Here is a 17382-nt window from a genome sequence, read left to right on the forward strand (position 1 = left end):
CTAATAAAAAGAGAGGGGTATCCATTTTAATTCATTCATCCCTGAGGTTTAATCATGAATCCACAATAGCTGATGAAGAAGGAAGGTACCTGATAGTTAGAGGACAAATTGGCAATGCAGATATTACACTCTGTAACATGTATGCACCCATTGAAGTACAAACAAAAATAAGGTGGCACAAAAAAAAAGAAGCTGATTCCAGTGGTAACAATAAATGTATATACTGTATATATATATATATGTATATATATATATATATATATATATATATATATATATATATATATATAAAGATGTCTGTGCACATATATATACTGTATATCTATATATATATATATATATATATATATTTATATATATGTGAATATATGTGGATGTTTATCTGTGTTTTCAGTTTAAACATTTTCCCATTTCTCAGTTATTCCCATCAGATGTTTACTGACTTTTGTAACTCAAATGGTTTAAATAAAGAATTTATTTTGCTTGACTTTTCTTAAAAAACATTCATTAAAACATCAATAAAAAACATCAATAAAAACATCAATAAAAACGTATCTTGTTTCTAATTCTAAAATACTATACTTACACCGGTGTCTATTTTGTTAAGGTACAAAAAGATACAAATAATTCTGATACTTTGCTTATCCTTTTCCACTAGATAGAATGAATAATTAATGCGATACAATGTACATACATATTTCACAATATTAGACAATTTTGTAATTATCGTTCAGTATGTCAATACTCTTATTTTTCTAATTGGTAATGCAACACCCTCGTGTTGGTAGATAGATATGTTCCTTCCTTATAAAGACTACCTCAAATGTAACTCTCCTGGCACATATTCAGAATGGCGGTTTTTCTTGTGAATTTGCAGCTTAAGTTTCTATGATATAATTCAGTGTAAAGGAAGTTCAGTGAAATATGTATGTACATTGTATCACATTAATTATTCATTCTATCTAGTGGAAAAGGATAAGCAAAGTATCAGAATTATTTGTATCTTTTTGTACCTTAACAAAATAGACACCGGTGTAAGTATAGTATTTTAGAATTAGAAACAAGATACGTTTTTATTGATGTTTTTATTGATGTTTTTTATTGATGTTTTAATGAATGTTTTTTAAGAAAAGTCAAGCAAAATAAATTCTTTATTTAAACCATTTGAGTTACAAAAGTCCGTAAACATCTGATGGGAATTACTGAGAAATGGGAAAAATTTTAAACTGAAAACACAGATAAACATCCACATATCTATCTATCTATCTATCTATCTATCTATCTATCTATCTATCTATCTATCTATCTATCTATCTATCTATATATATATATATATATATATATATATATATATATACATATACATACATTTACTGTTATCACTGGAATCAGCATTTTCTTTTTGCGCCACCTTATTTTTGTTTGTATTTCTATAAATGCATGGGAAAGTTTATTAAAGGTGAGCAAGATTCCACCGACTGATAGGACAGATAATATATCCCTTTTAACACAAATTTTGATTATGCACCCATTGAAGGACAGGAGGTTTTTTTCAGAAACATATCCTGGCATTAAATGCAATGGTCTCAAAGTAAAATTATTCTTGCAGGGAACTTTAATATCAATATGACCCCCATAATACAGTCTCAACAGAGACCCCTCTCACATAAACAACAGTGCCACAATCGCACCATCAAATTAATTTGAGAACACCTTATACCTCATACATGGCAGACCCTATATGGCGACACTAATGACATCACTTTTTACTTAGCCACTCATAAAAAGTATACTAGGATCGACTGTATTTACACTAGTCAAATACTCCAACCTCTATTAAAATCCTCAAAGATACACACATGCACATGGTCTGATCACTCCATGATCTCAATTCCGGTAGGTGGGATTCAAGACCAGAAGAGAGAAAAATCTTGGACATATGACCCCAATTATTTCAAACACCCCTCAGCCCACGACCAGATTTTGAAGCATTTGACAGAATACTGGAACATAAATGTTGACACTACATCTTATCCAATAATTACATTGATGGCTCATAATGCATACCTAAGAGCCTATTGATACAAGGCAAATCAAATTACATTAAACGGAAAAAAACACAGTTACTCCAATTACACCAAGAGATAGAAGAATTAGAAAAAAGACATAAACTGACACAAAAACAATCAGTTTTACAGACCCTTCAACACAAACGGATGACAGTAGCAAAATGAATGACACAACGACCAAAGCCATCCAAAAACTGAAAGTTCAATATTACATCTATGCAAATAAACCAGACACATTTTTAGCCCACAAGATATGGGAAAGATACAAAGCATTAGCTATACACAACATTCAATAGATAGTTGATGAATTTGCTAGATATTACAGAACACTGTATGATGGTAAGAAGGTTTCTGATTCCCCAGATATAAATACAAATACTATTAAATTCCTCTCTGAAGCCCTATTGCCAACCATCACAAAGGCAGATAGTGAAGCCCTTAATGCCACCATAACTCCCTCTGAGATTGCACAAGTCATAAAATAATTAAAACCAGGTAAAGCCGCAGGACCTAACAGGTTTCTAGGAGATTACTACAAATTATTTAAAAAAACACTGATACCCCATCTTACAAAATGTTGCAATAATATATTAGATACCCCCTGAATTATTAGGAGCTAAAATAGTGGTTATCCATAAGCCCAGGAAGAATCTTAAGTTATGTACTAGCTACCGCCCGAAATCACTTATAAATCAAGATCTTAAAATCTTCACTAAAATCCTAGCTAATCGCCTCAAAATGATATTACCATCTATCATTCACCCAGACCAAGAGGGCTTTATCAAAGACAAAGAACCCCCCCCCCAACAATATAAGATGGATGCTTGGCATCATAAACCATCTTAATCAGAAATGGGACAAGACAGGGATGACCCCTTTCCCCCCTCATCTTTGCCTTATGTATAGAGCCACTAGCAGCTAGAATCAGACTTTCCCCTGACGTTTTGGGAGTGAGAATTGCAAACAGAGATTACAAGCTAACCCTATTCGCAGATGATAATTTGCTATCAATAACCAAACCTCTCATATCCCTTTTAAAGCTGTATAACATAATAGATAAATTTTCAGCAATTTCAGGCTATAAAATAAACCTAGACAAATGTGAAGCATTACCGATTATTCTCCCTCATCAAACAAAAAAAACACAGAGATTAATTTTGACTTAAAATGGGCGAAACACTCGCTTAAATATCTAGGGACTAATTTGACACCACAATTTGATCAATTATATAAATACAACTATTTGCCGCTGATTAGGACCATTAGACGAGACGTCCAGAAATGGAAGACATACACATTCTCATGGTTTGGGTGACTCTCATGTTTATTGTACCTGTTTCGGACCCTACCTCTCAAAATATCATACTCAGAGTTATCTGCATTACAATCAGAACTAGATCTCTCAAATATATATAGCGCTACAGACATCCGACACTAATACCAAAACACAGCTTATGCTTAATTGGGAGAGAAGTCTAGATATAACCCATAGATAAATCTAAATGGGAAAAACTATTGAGCACACATAGCAAAGGTCTTCTGAACGCAGATCAGCGAGAAAACTCTATAAAAATAGCATTTTGTTGGTATCTCACCCCAGTCAGACTATGTTAAAGAGGCTGTGGCAAAATAGGTACATACATACACATGTGGTGGGAATGTAATGGGATTAGAGAACTATGGGGGAAATTGTCAACTCTAATTAGCCAACTTTTAGAAGAAGAGATAAGCCTTACAGCCTCTCAGGCCTTACTGCACACACCCATCAGAAGATTTAACAAACCAATTAATACACTCATTAGGCATGTGTACAGTAACCAGAATGAGCAAGTACTGGAAAATGGAAATTCCCTCTTGGATAGAATTACTAAACTAAAAAAAGTTAAAACTGACATACAAGACATATGAAGCTGCATCATGGATACTAGACAACAGAGGATTATTCAAAACAATATGGTTTTATTGGATTCTAAATATAGATAAGACGCAATAGGAAACTTTAGTAACAAAGGATTGAGGCTAGAGAACGAATGGAGAGAGATAGGATTGAATACCCTGGGTAGAACAGGAACACATAGAAGAAAGAGAATAAGGTTTGAATTAAAACAAACAAAATAGTTATGACTCATACAACAAATGTTTTTTTTCTACATTTTTATGGTTATTTTTTCTTATTTCTGTTTTCCTTTTATATTATTTAAAAACAGTTAAATTAATGGTTACATTGTTGTGGTATAAAGGACAGTCCTCCCAAGATATGTAACATTTTGTTATTGGTAATCCTGGACTAAAAGATAAGAGAGTTATCCCTCTCCTTCAGGAAAAGACAGTCTTGTAATTGAATCCAGCAACAAGAATAAAAAAGCTTGGCTTAGTAGAACTCTAAACATTATTGAAAAAATCTTCCCAAGGATCACCATAGATAATTATCATGGACTTGATCAACACAAAGGAGATAGAGACAAAAGGACCCCATGACAACAATGTTACTTTGATAAAATTCAAGATTTATTGTATGGTATTACAATTAAAAAAACAAAACTCCCAAACGGTGCAAAAAGGGTGTCAGTGTCATGAATATGCCCTCCTAATTAATATAGGGCAGATATGCTCCTGATTTTTGAAATGTTTTGTTTCAGTAGGAGAGTAGACTTAGTTCCCTGGCAATGCTGTACCTGTGTGAAAGTACCTTAGCCTGTAGTCTTTGTCTGTGCTGTGGTAAGGGGTTTACCTGAAGTAGCACCCCTCCACAGGCTTACCAGGCACCAAGCTGCAGCAGTATGCAGTAGGGAGCCCCCCCAGTGCTTGTACAAGTACAGCAGAGGATTTGTTTGAGGAAATACTAATATACCACAGGGGGAGGCTAAGGACGATCACTGCACACAAAACAGGATATTCCTCTGCCCTGTAACTTGCAGCTTTCTAGAAATCTCTTCTGTCTTCTTTGTGAATGATATGCCCCTGGGATAAAGGGTCTCACATTGATTTTAGCTCCCAAAGATAAATTCAAGAGCAAGTAGCTGGAACACTTCTGTTCTCAAACTACTCCTGGGAGGCCAAGAACAAAACTGAGGAGAGATGGGAGGTGGAAGGGAATTTAAGCTCTAGATTGGGTTCTTGGCCTCCTCCTAGTGGCGGGAATTATATCTCACATGTTATGGAGCAGTATGGACTATCATTATCTTATTAAAGAAAATTATAAAAGTATAATTTTAAGTAAACCACTCACCTGAGATTACAGACTGCAACATGTCTAAAGCAATACGAGCAAATGCATTTTCAACATTTTGTAAAAAGTTGCTCCTCTCTAGATGTGTCCCAAATACCTCGCATACCTTTAGCATCATTTTCACAGCCCAGTCCATGCAGTACAGATCCTTTTCACACACCTGATGCAGCCAGAGAGGTTGAGAGTTATAATGCAAACTTTTTCTTATATTATTTTTATTGAATTTTTGAATAAGAGTTGAACAACAAAAATAATAAGAAATTAAGCATATTACAACAATATTACATTCAAGGCATCTGAAGTATAAGCATGAACTGAGTAAGTAGTATATTCTTTAGAGTTTTTACATCCACCTATACGGAGGAGGGCACAAAACTACGGCAATCAAAGATTGGCATGTTTAAGGTTTCTAGGCATAAAATCAAAACTTGTAATATGTAACTTAGATAGATTACTCAGTATTTGATAAAGAAATAGGGAGAAAAAAAGGAAAATAAAGATAAATAAAGATAGAGAAAAACATAGTAAAATTAAATTTAACAGTTCTATACAAAAAACACATATCTAAATCTTTAAATATCACTCACCTAGATTACAAGTTTTGCGTTACGGTTTTTAACACTGAAAAAATAGCCATTTCAGCGTTAAAACAGGAATGCAGTCATTACGAGTCTTGTCGGTATAGCTATACCGCAAGCATTTTATCCTGTAATACAACGTCAATCCTGCACTGAACACAAATGATGTTTTTGCGTAGGATTTCCATACAAGTTGTGCGGTGAGGCTAAAATGCTTGCGTTACCGCCTATACCGACACGATCCAAACCGCCATCTGAGAGAACTAGCTTTTTTTACCTGTAAAAAATACAAAGACCCCCCAACAGTAAAACCCACCACCCAACCAACCCCCCAAAATAAAAAAACCTAACTCTAACAAAAAGCTAAGCTACCCATTGCCCTGAAAAGTGCATTTGTATGGGCATTCCCCTTAAAAGGGCATTCAGCTCTTTTTAAAAAGCCCAAACCCTAATCTAAAAAAAAACCCACCCAAAAAGATAAAAAAAAAAACCTGACACTAACCCCTGAAGATCCACTCACAGTTTCTGAAGTCCGGACATCCATCCTCATCCAGGCGGCGAGAAGTCTTCATCCAGGCAGCATCCTCTATCTTCATCCAGGCAGCGTCTTCTATCTTCATCCCGGAGGCGCAGAGTAAATCCATCCTTGGAGACATCCGGCACAGAGCGTCCTATTCATACGATCACCGCCGTACACTGGATCTTCAATGCAAGGGAGCCTTTTCAAAATGGAGAACCTTGCATTCCTATTGGCTGATTTGATTCATGAAATTCAAATCAGCCAAAAGGATGAGAGCTACTTAAATCCTATTGATGTTCAAATCAGCCAATAGGATGAGAGCTAATGAAATTCTATTGGCTATTCAAATCAGCCAATAGTATTTCAGTAGCTCTCATCCTATTGGCTGATTTAAACAGTCAATAGGATTTCAGTAGCTCTCATTCTATTGGCTGATTTGAATTTCAATAATCAAATCAGCCAATAGAAATGCAAGGGACATATGAAGAGGACGCTCTGCGATGGATGTCTTCAAGGATGGATCCGGTCCATGCCGCCGGGATGAAGATAGAAGACGCGGCCGGGATGAAGATAGAAGATGCCGTTTGGATGAAGACTTCTCATCGCCTGGATGAGGATGGATGTCCGGACTTCAGAAACTGTGAGTGGATCTTTGGGGTTAGTGTTAGGTTTTTTAAAAATCTTTTTGTATGGTTTTTTTTTTAGATTTAGAGCTGAATGCCCTTTTCAGGTCAATGTAAAAGATCTGAATGCCCTTTTAAGGGCAATGCCCATACAAATGCCCTTTTCAGGGCAATGGGTAGCTTAGGTTTATGTTAGAGTTAGGTTTTTTTATTTTGGGGGGTTGGATGAGTGGTGGGTTTTACACTGTTGGGGTGGTCTTTGTAATTTTTTTACAGGTAAAAGAGCTGATATCTTTAGGGCAATGCCCTACAAAAGGCCCTTTTAAGGGCTATTGGTAGTTTATTGTAGGCTAGGGATTTTTTTATTTTGGGGGGCTTTATTATTTTTATAGGGCTATTAGATTAGGTGTAATTGTTTTTATTTTGGATAATTTCGTTTGTTATTTAGACTTACATTTTTTTTAGTAGTGTTAGGTTTTTTCAGTTTTTTTTATTTTATAGTTATTTTAATTTTAGTATAATAGTTATGTTAGGTTAATTGTTAGTTTAAACTTAGGTTTTTTTAATTTCACAGGTAAGTTTTTATTTATTTTAAGATAGGAATATTGTAATTTTAATATAAACTTAGGGGGTTGTTAGGTTTAGGGGTTAATAGTTTAATTTCGTTTTTTGCGATGTGGGGGCTGGCGGTTTAGGGGTTGATAGGTTTAGTTAGTGGCAGTGATGTGGGAGGCCAGAGGTTTAGGGGTTAATAACTTTATTTAGTGGCGGTGATGTCAGGGGAGCGGCGGAATAGGGGTTAATAGCTTTATTATAGTGTCAGTGATATTGGGATGTGGGGGAAAAGGGGTTAATATGTCAGGGGCGGCAAATTAGGGGTGTTTAGACTTGGAGGCCTATTTATCAAATGTCTGTCGGACCTGATCCGACAGTGCGTATCAGGTCCAACAGACATCGCTGAATGCGGAGAGCAATACGCTCTCTGTATTCAGCATTGCACCGGCAGCTCTTGTGAGCTGCTGGTGCAACGCCGCCCCTTGCATAATCACGGCCAATCAAACTGAATGCCCATGAAGAAGAAACAACCTTCGTAGATAAAGCTGTAACTCCCTCAGGAGATTACTGACCAACAATCTCATAAGCAAAGTAAAAGATACTCTTTTCCACCTTCTTGCTCTTAAGGTCGGCAAAGAGAATGACTGGTGTGGGAGGGAAGGGAGGAGATATTTAACAGCTTTGCTGTGGTGCTCTTTGCCGCCTCCTGTTGGGCAGGAGTGGTATTCCCAACAGTAATTAAGATGATCCATGGACTCATTGTGTCATAAATAATTTTATATTTTATAGGAGAGGGTAAATTTGAAACCAGTTTGTAGTTTGTCCTACAGACTAATAATAGTTTTCTTTGGAAAGGTCCTTACAGTTATCTCTTGTATTGGTCTGGAAAGAAAACAGGTCAATAAAAATTCACAGACATAACGATAATGAAACTGCCAAGGAAATTATTTCTAGTTTAGAAAATATATCCAGTGTAGACATAGAAAATATATCCAGTATAGACATAACAAATACTGGATGGCTATCCCTTATTTGACAGCTTTCAAAATTACCCCATGCTAGTTAGTTTTCATTTTATTTAATTCAGAAGGTATATTAAGCATCTATATCCCCAAACCTTATTGGTTTGGGAATCATGGGATCTAGAATTGATAATTCACACATTATTATTTTTATACTTTAATTTCTCTTTCACTTTCTCATTGGATATAATAAATAATGTACAGTTGTCTTAAAATGTTGTTAGTAAAATTAGTATAGATAGGATGAATTAGCATGGATATTGATAAATGGCTGAAGGAAATTAGAATCATAGGACTAAATTAAAAGTACAGAGAATACTGTTTCTTTTAAAAAATGTAAAAAATGTAACATGAAATATTACTTGTCCTCAAAAATACTCACCAACGCAAGGTGCACAACAATATTGGCTAGCTCCATGGTACGGCCATTTACTGCTTTACTGGCCATGAAGGTGAAACAGATGGTGTTTCCGCAAAGAATAAGGAGACGAGCATTGTTTTCAAGGAGCCACTCACGGGGAACCACTGTCATAGTGAAAGAACGTTTTTGAATCTTGAAGATTTTGTTCTTTAAGTAACTTATTAACAACACATTAAAAGGCAGTAGTGCTTTTCAATTAGGAAGTTAGGTCAGAAAATGCAATAACATAATTTATGCTTACCTGATAAATCCATTTCTTTCATGATGGTGAGAGTCCACAAGCCATTAATCCTATTATTCAACTTCTGGACACTAGGAGGAGGCAAAGATTCCAAAAACTCTAAGAGTTCTTAATCTCTCCAACCTTTTTCATATGCCAGTCTGACATATAGCCAGTCAAGGAGAAGTAGAAAGGTAGGAAAGGACAAAGCAGGGAAAATGAGGCCCAAATAAGAACTGCCTCCATAAAAAATGTAATTCGATAAAAAAAGAAAATGGGTGGGTCTTGTGTACTCTTACCACCACAAAAGAAATTAATCAGTTGATGTTATAAGAAGAAACCACCTTTATTAAAAAAAAAATCAAATGTAGACGTAAAACCACCTTTTCCTGCTGAAAAAAACAAGATAACAAGACAAGACAAGAAGACTCACAGGGAAGAGCAGACAATTCATAAACTCTTCTGGAAGAAGATATTGGTAAAAGAAATAATACCTTCTAAGTTAGAAGCTGAATGTCTAAACTGTGCTAAAGCTCAAAACGAGAAACCTGCAAAACTCATAGAACCAAATTAAGGCTCCAAGGAGGAGATATTGGTTTATACAATGTTCTTATGCTGCATAACGTTCTGAATCTCAGGAAGAGTAGCAAATTTCTTGTGGTATAACACAGCAAGTGCAGAAATCTAACCTTAAAGGGACATTATACACTCATTTTGTCTTTGCATAAATGTTTTGTAGATTATCTTTTTATATAGCCCATAAAGTTTTTTTTTTTTTAAAAAAAGGGTAGTTTTGCTTATTTTTAAATAATATTGCTCTGATTTTCAGACTCCTAACTAAGCCCCAAAGTTTTAGGAGAATACTGACATATACCTACTCCAGCTTGCTTCTGTTTGTGTAAAGGGTCTTTTCATATGCAAAGGAAGGGGGAGGGGGGAGTGTCTGATATTTCCAGTAACCTTTTAAACAGAGCTAAACTGGAATCTCCTAAGTAAGTTTTTTTTTTTTTTTTAAATACATTTTTTATTGAGGTTGTTAGGTACAGTAACAGTAATAAGCCAGTTTACATAAATAACATATAAAAATTGTAACAAGCATTGAGAAGAGACAATGTCTTATTAGAGGGCTATATGGAAAACACTAATATAAAAACTGTGTGTACATAATTGGAACCTCATTTTCCATAAACCAAATTCTACCTAACTTAATGGGTCGCGATATGGTGTAGAGACTGTAACTGCAATAAGATAGCTAAGGTGGAACTATGTGTAGTTAGTAGTTGAGAGAACAGTAATAAGGCAGCAGCTTAAAGTAATAAAGGGCTCTTGTATGTACCGCAACCCTGTCTCACAAGTCATATATTAAGAAGTCAAATGCAACCTAGTAGATAGCCTCTATGGAATGAAACTTTAGATAGAATCTTGCTATAATAGCTGAAGGCTTAGGACAAGTTTACTTTCCTATTGAGACATGACTACCTAAACAACAACATTCATGCCACACTAAACTTACATTACCAACAATAAAATATTGAACATATAGCATTGTATAGAAAGACCTTATTTTATGTGAGAGTCACAGGGGAGTACTAATAGTAGTATTTGTACCCTAAGATAGTAGACTACTGTAGGAGTCCGATCTAATGGAGGAGGACCTCTGTAGTATGCTGTAGTAGGTACATGTAGTAGTAGTACATGATGTATATATATATATATATATATATATATATATATATACTGTAGTAGTACATGATGTATATTCAAGTTACTAGTGGAATAATATGTAAATTGGGGGCCCTATAGACTTTTAGCATAGGTAAAACAAAATAATGGGCTAGTTGGTTAAGTAGCATATATATCCAAATTCCAAGTAACAAGATGTGCCAATCATAACAAGCAACTAGTATCAACAACTAAAACAACATTATATAAACTTATTGGGTACAGGGATGATGGAGATAGTAATAGTTTTATTACAGATCCACTATGTCATGGTCAAAAAGTAGATGATAATCCATATAGTATAGTTCTAATTGAACAGTCTGGGGTCACCAGAGTCTCAAGTATCTAACTGAGCTGGGGACAAAAGTTCAGGGGTCATCTCCAGCCCCTGGCCTATCCTTCCTCCTGGGTCTTGGATGAAACCTTTCAGGTAAAGGATGCCACTCAGGAGCAGCAGAATTTAGTTTTTTGGTACTGCCTGAAGGTTTAGCGTTTTGTTCAGTAGAAGATGATATGCCCTTAGATTCAAGTAGTTTCAGCCCTTGTTCTGTTGGTAATGATATAGGAGTGATCATCATGCTGAAAAAGAATCTTCACCGGGTATCCCCAGCGATACTTGATGCCATTTCTTCGGAGACATTGTGTGAACCATTGGAACGAGCGCCTCCTTGCAAGGGTGTGCGGGGAGAGATCAGGGTAGATCTGTATTGCTTGATAGGGACCCTTTAGATCTTTTTGAAGATCACTATTACTTGCAGCTCCAAGGCACGGCCGTGGCTCCAATGTTGCCCCTACATACGCCAACATATTTATGAATATGTATGAGGAATATTTTGTCTATAGTCACCCACTGTTTTTACAGTATGGCGCCACCTGGTGGTGATATATAGACTACATCTTTGGCGTGGGGCTGGGCGACATTGGAACCCTGGAGGAATTTGTTAATGATCTAAACTCTGCTACCTGTCATATTAAATTTAAGTTGGATTGTAGTGAAGAGAGTGTTGTCTTCCTGGACACTAGGGTGCTTAAGAGTAACCAGGGTCTGGCAGTTGATCTACACAAGAAAGCAACGGATTGCAACACTCTGCTTCACTATAATAGTATGCATCCCCCTTCCCTGATTAGGTCTCTCCCGAGGAGTCAACTCCTAAGAGTGAAAAGAATTGTCTCTGAGACAGGTCCTGTAGAACAGAGATTGGAAGAGATGGGTAACCGTTTCAGGGTTAGGGGTTATCCATTGGCCTTAATACAAAAAGAGATTGAGAATGTAAAACAGATCCCCAGACAAGATTTATTACAACAGAAAGAGGTAAAAAAGAAAACAATGTCTAATAGATTAATTTTTGTCAGTCAGTACTCTGGATTGAGTTACAGAATAAGTAAAATTATTTCTAACCATTGGCATATTTTACAGACATACAACCCAGATGTGCCAGAGTTTAAGGAACCACCTATGCCTGCTTTTAAGAGGGGAAACAATTTGAAAAATGTATTGGTACATGCAGATATTGGTCCATCTAAGACACTTGTACAAAGACACATTGGAAGTAAGAATTTTGGCTGTTTCCCATGCCTAGGTTGCTCTAATTGCAATAATATTAAGGGCTCTTTTTTTAGTCATTCTAGTACAGGCAAAAAATTTGAAATTAGGGGACACTTTACCTGCAATACTGATTTTGCTGTGTATTATATCAAATGCCCATGTGGTCTTGGGTATGTTGGTGAGTCCACCCGTATGGTCCGTGAAAGAATAACCCAACATAAAAGTAGTATTAGAACAAAGAAATTGGATGCCCCAGTGGCCAATCATTTTTTATCTGCAGGCCATAATCTAACCCAGTTAAGATTTCAAATATTAGAGCAGGTAGGAAATCTTAGACGGGGGGAGATAGGAGGTTAAAGAGGTTAAAGATAAGAGAAGTCTATTGGATTAATAGATTGGATACTATGTACCCAAAAGGTATGAATAGGGAATTTGATTGGTCTCTATGAGTCTAAGGAATTAGTGGGTTCTGTGTCATTGTATTATAAGGTGATAGAAGTAAAAAATTGTGTTTTATTTTTTCTGATTTACTGGGAGCAATATGTGTTTAACCTGACATTTATGATCTGTTGTAATTTTGTAAATGACCACTACAGGGGACTCACAATCAGTGTGCTACAAGTATGATGTTGGGTGGGTGTGGTTTACAGGTGTATTTAAGCTGTATGATCTCCAGGTGCAACTCTGCATGATTAAGGACTAAGTCCGAAACGTTGCTGTTTTTTGGTCTGGCTTGGATATTGTGCAACATGCACGAATAAATCTGTTAAAAATAACCAGGTGGTGCTGCTTCTTCTTTGTGACTTTTAGATTTTTATTTAGATAGGACGCTCTTAGTAATTTCTCTTTGAAAATATAATAATGCAAGTGGACTATGACGTCTCTAGGGGTGTCAGAGTTGGAGTTCCTAGGACGAAGAGCTCTATGAGCCCTATCAATGAGCGGATCATGATCTTGTAGAGATCCCACAAGTTCCTTGAACAAACCTTGCAAGAAATTAGAAAGATCAGCGGTGCCCACCTCCTTCAGAATTCCTCGAATTCTGATATTGTTACGGCGTGATCTGTCTTCAAGATCAGCCTGTTTAGATTCTAAGTCCGTTATCATCTCGGCTAGAGATTGAGTATAAGATAGCAGGTTTGCGTGATCAATCGCAAGGTCCTCATGCTTTCTTTCAAGTGTTTCTGTGCATTCACCAAGAGAGGATATGTCCCTTTTAAGTTCTGCAACAGAAGTTTTAAGATCTTGCTTTAATGAAGCATGGTGAATGTCCATTTTTTCAGATAGAGCTTTAATGGATTCCATAATGGAGGAGTTAGAAAACGTGGGTCTATCTGTAGTGTGATAATCTGTTTTATGGGCACTTTTGAAAGAAGATATCGATTCCCTGGACTCTTCATCAGAATCCTCCAGGCCTGGCAGGATTTTACTGCTGAAATGATCTGCAAGGGTTCTTTTAGTGTTGCCTGTCGGTTTCTGTTTTTTCCTTTGGGAGTGCGCAATTTGTAGTAATGTGTAGTCATAGGAGTACGGAGGCCAAAAAAGAGATTGTAGACTGGGTTGATTGAGGAGAGTGTACCCTGCACTCAATATTTATAGTGTCTGTTCCAACCTACGCAGATTTTAAAAATGTGCCAGATAAGGTGATGGGCAGTAATAGGGCCTAATAAATGATAGAAACCAGTCAAGCCTCCTCTCCTGGGGAAGTGCTCCCTCAGAGCAATGCGGGAAAAGGGATGGGGATATGACTCACAGGCAAATGTGCCGGCAGGAAAGGGAGGAGAGGAGGCAAGTAGTAACGTCTATAAGGCTGGAGTTGAATGTGGTAATTAGCAGATATATTTCCTACTGCTTCACTATAGGTAGAGATAGGCAGAGGTTAAGTATAAAATAAATCTTCTTTGATTATAGTCTGTGGTGTCTTTAAAAACATAATTTATGCTTACCTGATAAATGTATTTCTCTTGTAGTGTAGTCAGTCCACGGGTCATCCATTACTTATGGAATATATCTCGTCCTAACAGGAAGCTGCAAGAGGATCACCCAGCAGAGCTGCTATATAGCTCCTCCCCTCACATGTCATATTCAGTCATTCGACCAAAGCAGACGAGAAAGGAGAAACCATAGGGTGCAGTGGTGACTGGAGTTTAATTAAAATTTAGGTCTGCCTTAAAGACAGGGCGGGCCGTGGACTGACTACACTACAAGAGAAATAAATTTATCAGGTAAGCATAAATTATGTTTTCTCTTGTTAAGTGTAGTCAGTCCACGGGTCATCCATTACTTATGGAATACCAATACCAAAGCTAAAGTACACGGATGAAGGGAGGGACAAGGCAGGAACATTAAACAGAAGGAACCACTGCCTGAAGTACCTTTCTCCCAAAAATAGCCTCCGAAGAAGCAAAAGTGTCAAATTTGTAAAATTTTTCAAAGGTGTGAAGTGAAGACCAAGTCGCAGCCTTGCAAATCTGTTCAACAGAGGCCTCATTTTTAAAGGCCCAGGTGGAAGCCACAGCTCTAGTAGAATGAGCTGTAATCCTTTCAGGAGGCTGCTGTCCAGCAGTCTCATAGGCTAAACGTATTATGCTACGAAGCCAAAAAGAGAGAGAGGTAGCCGAAGCCTTTTGACCTCTTCTCTGTCCAGAGTAAACGACAAACAGGGAAGAAGTTTGACGAAAATCTTTAGTTGCCTGCAAATAGAACTTCAGGGCACGGACTACGTCCAAATTATGCAAAAGTCGTTCCTTCTTTGAAGAAGGGTTAGGACACAGTGATGGAACAACAATCTCTTGATTGATATTCCTGTTAGTAACTACCTTAGGTAAGAACCCAGGTTTAGTACGCAGAACTACCTTGTCTGAATGAAAAATCAGATAAGGAGAATCACAATGTAAGGCAGATAACTCAGAGACTCTTCGAGCCGAGGAAATAGCCATCAAAAACAAAACCTTCCAGGATAACAGCTTGATATCAATGGAATGAAGGGGTTCAAATGGAACGCCTTGAAGAACATTAAGAACTAAGTTTAAGCTCCACGGCGGAGCAACAGTCTTAAACACAGGCTTAATCCTAGTTAAAGCCTGACAAAAAGCCTGAACGTCTGGAACTTCAGCCAGACGTTTGTGTAGAAGAATAGACAGAGCAGAAATCTGTCCCTTTAACGAACTAGCAGATAAGCCCTTTTCTAAACCCTCTTGTAGAAAGGACAATATCCTAGGAATCCTAACCTTATTCCATGAGTAACTCTTGGATTCGCACCAATATAAATATTTACGCCATATCTTATGGTTAATTTTTCTGGTAACAGGCTTCCCAGCCTGTATTAAGGTATCAATAACCGACTCCGAGAAGCCACGCTTTGATAGAATCAAGCGTTCAATCTCCATGCAGTCAGCCTCAGAGAAATTAGATTTGGATGTTTGAAAGGACCCTGAATTAGAAGGTCCTGTCTCAGAGGCAGAGACCACGGTGGACAGGACGACATGTCCACTAGGTCTGCATACCAGGTCCTGCGTGGCCACGCAGGCGCTATCAGAATCACCGAAGCTCTCTCCTGTTTGATCTTGGCCATCAAACGAGGAAGCATCGGGAATGGTGGAAACACATAAGCCATGTTGAAGACCCAAGGGGCTGTCAGAGCATCTATCAGCACCGCTCTCGGGTCCCTGGACCTGGATCCGTAACAAGGAAGCTTGGCGTTCTGGCGAGACGCCATGAGATCCAGATCTGGTTTGCCCCAACGATGAATCAGTTGAGCAAAGACCTCCGGATGAAGTTCCCACTCCCCCGGATGAAAAATCTGGCGACTTAGAAAATCCGCCTCCCAGTTCCCTACGCCTGGGATGTAAATCGCTGACAGGTGGCAAGAGTGAGACTCTGCCCAGCGAATTATCTTTGAGACTTCCAACATCGCTAGGGAACTTCTGGTTCCCCCTTGATGGTTGATTTAAGCCACAGTCGTGATGTTGTCCGACTGAAATCTGATGAACCTCAGAGTTGCTAACTGAGGCCAAGCTAGGAGAGCATTGAATATTGCTCTTAATTCCAGAATATTTATTGGGAGGAGTTTCTCCTCCTGAGTCCATAATCCCTGAGCTTTCAGGGAGTTCCAGACTGCGCCCCAGCCTAGAAGGCTGGCGTCTGTTGTTACAATCGTCCAATCTGGCCTGCGAAAGGTCATCCCCTTGGACAGATGTGGCCGAGAGAGCCACCATAGAAGAGAATCTCTGGTCTCTTGATCCAGACTTAGTAGGGGGGACAAATCTGAGTAATCCCCGTTCCACTGACTTAGCATGCACAATTGCAGCGGTCTGAGATGCAGGCGCGCAAATGGTACTATGTCCATTGCCGCTACCATTAAGCCGATTACTTCCATGCACTGAGCTACTGACGGGTGTGGAATATAATGAAGGACACGGCAAGCATTTAGAAGTTTTGATAACCTGGCCTCTGTCAGGTAAATTTTCATCTCTACAGAATCTATAAGAGTCCCTAGAAAGGGAACTCTTGTAAGTGGTAATAGAGAACTCTTTTCCACGTTCACCTTCCACCCATGCGACCTCAGAAATGCCAGAACTATCTCTGTATGAGACTTGGCAGTTTGAAAACTTGACGCTTGTATCAGAATGTCGTCTAGGTATGGAGTCACCGCTATGCCTCGCGGTCTTAGTACCGCCAGAAGTGAGCCCAGAACTTTTGTAAAGATTCTTGGAGCCGTAGCTAATCCGAAGGGAAGAGCTACAAACTGGTAATGCCTGTCTAGGAAAGCAAATCTTAGGTACCGATAATGATCCTTGTGAATCGGTATGTGAAGGTAGGCATCCTTTAAGTCCACTGTGGTCATGTACTGACCCTCTTGGATCATGGGAAGGATG

At 37.9% G+C, this 17382-nt stretch overlaps 1 protein-coding gene across 1 annotated transcript in view; it reads right to left on the bottom strand.

Moving 5' to 3' along the window:
• FBXO47 (F-box protein 47) overlaps positions 1 to 17382 on the bottom strand; it is a 512374-nt gene that overhangs the window by 39535 nt on the left and 455457 nt on the right. The window contains exons 8-9 of the mRNA XM_053717491.1: positions 8979 to 9121; positions 5299 to 5458 (exon numbers count right to left, since the gene is read on the bottom strand). Coding sequence (XP_053573466.1) covers positions 5299 to 5458; positions 8979 to 9121 — 303 coding nt within the window. The remainder of the gene's footprint in view (positions 1 to 5298; positions 5459 to 8978; positions 9122 to 17382) is intronic.

This window comes from Bombina bombina, chromosome 1 (genome assembly GCF_027579735.1).
Source record: "Bombina bombina isolate aBomBom1 chromosome 1, aBomBom1.pri, whole genome shotgun sequence".
Classification (NCBI taxonomy): domain Eukaryota; kingdom Metazoa; phylum Chordata; class Amphibia; order Anura; family Bombinatoridae; genus Bombina; species Bombina bombina.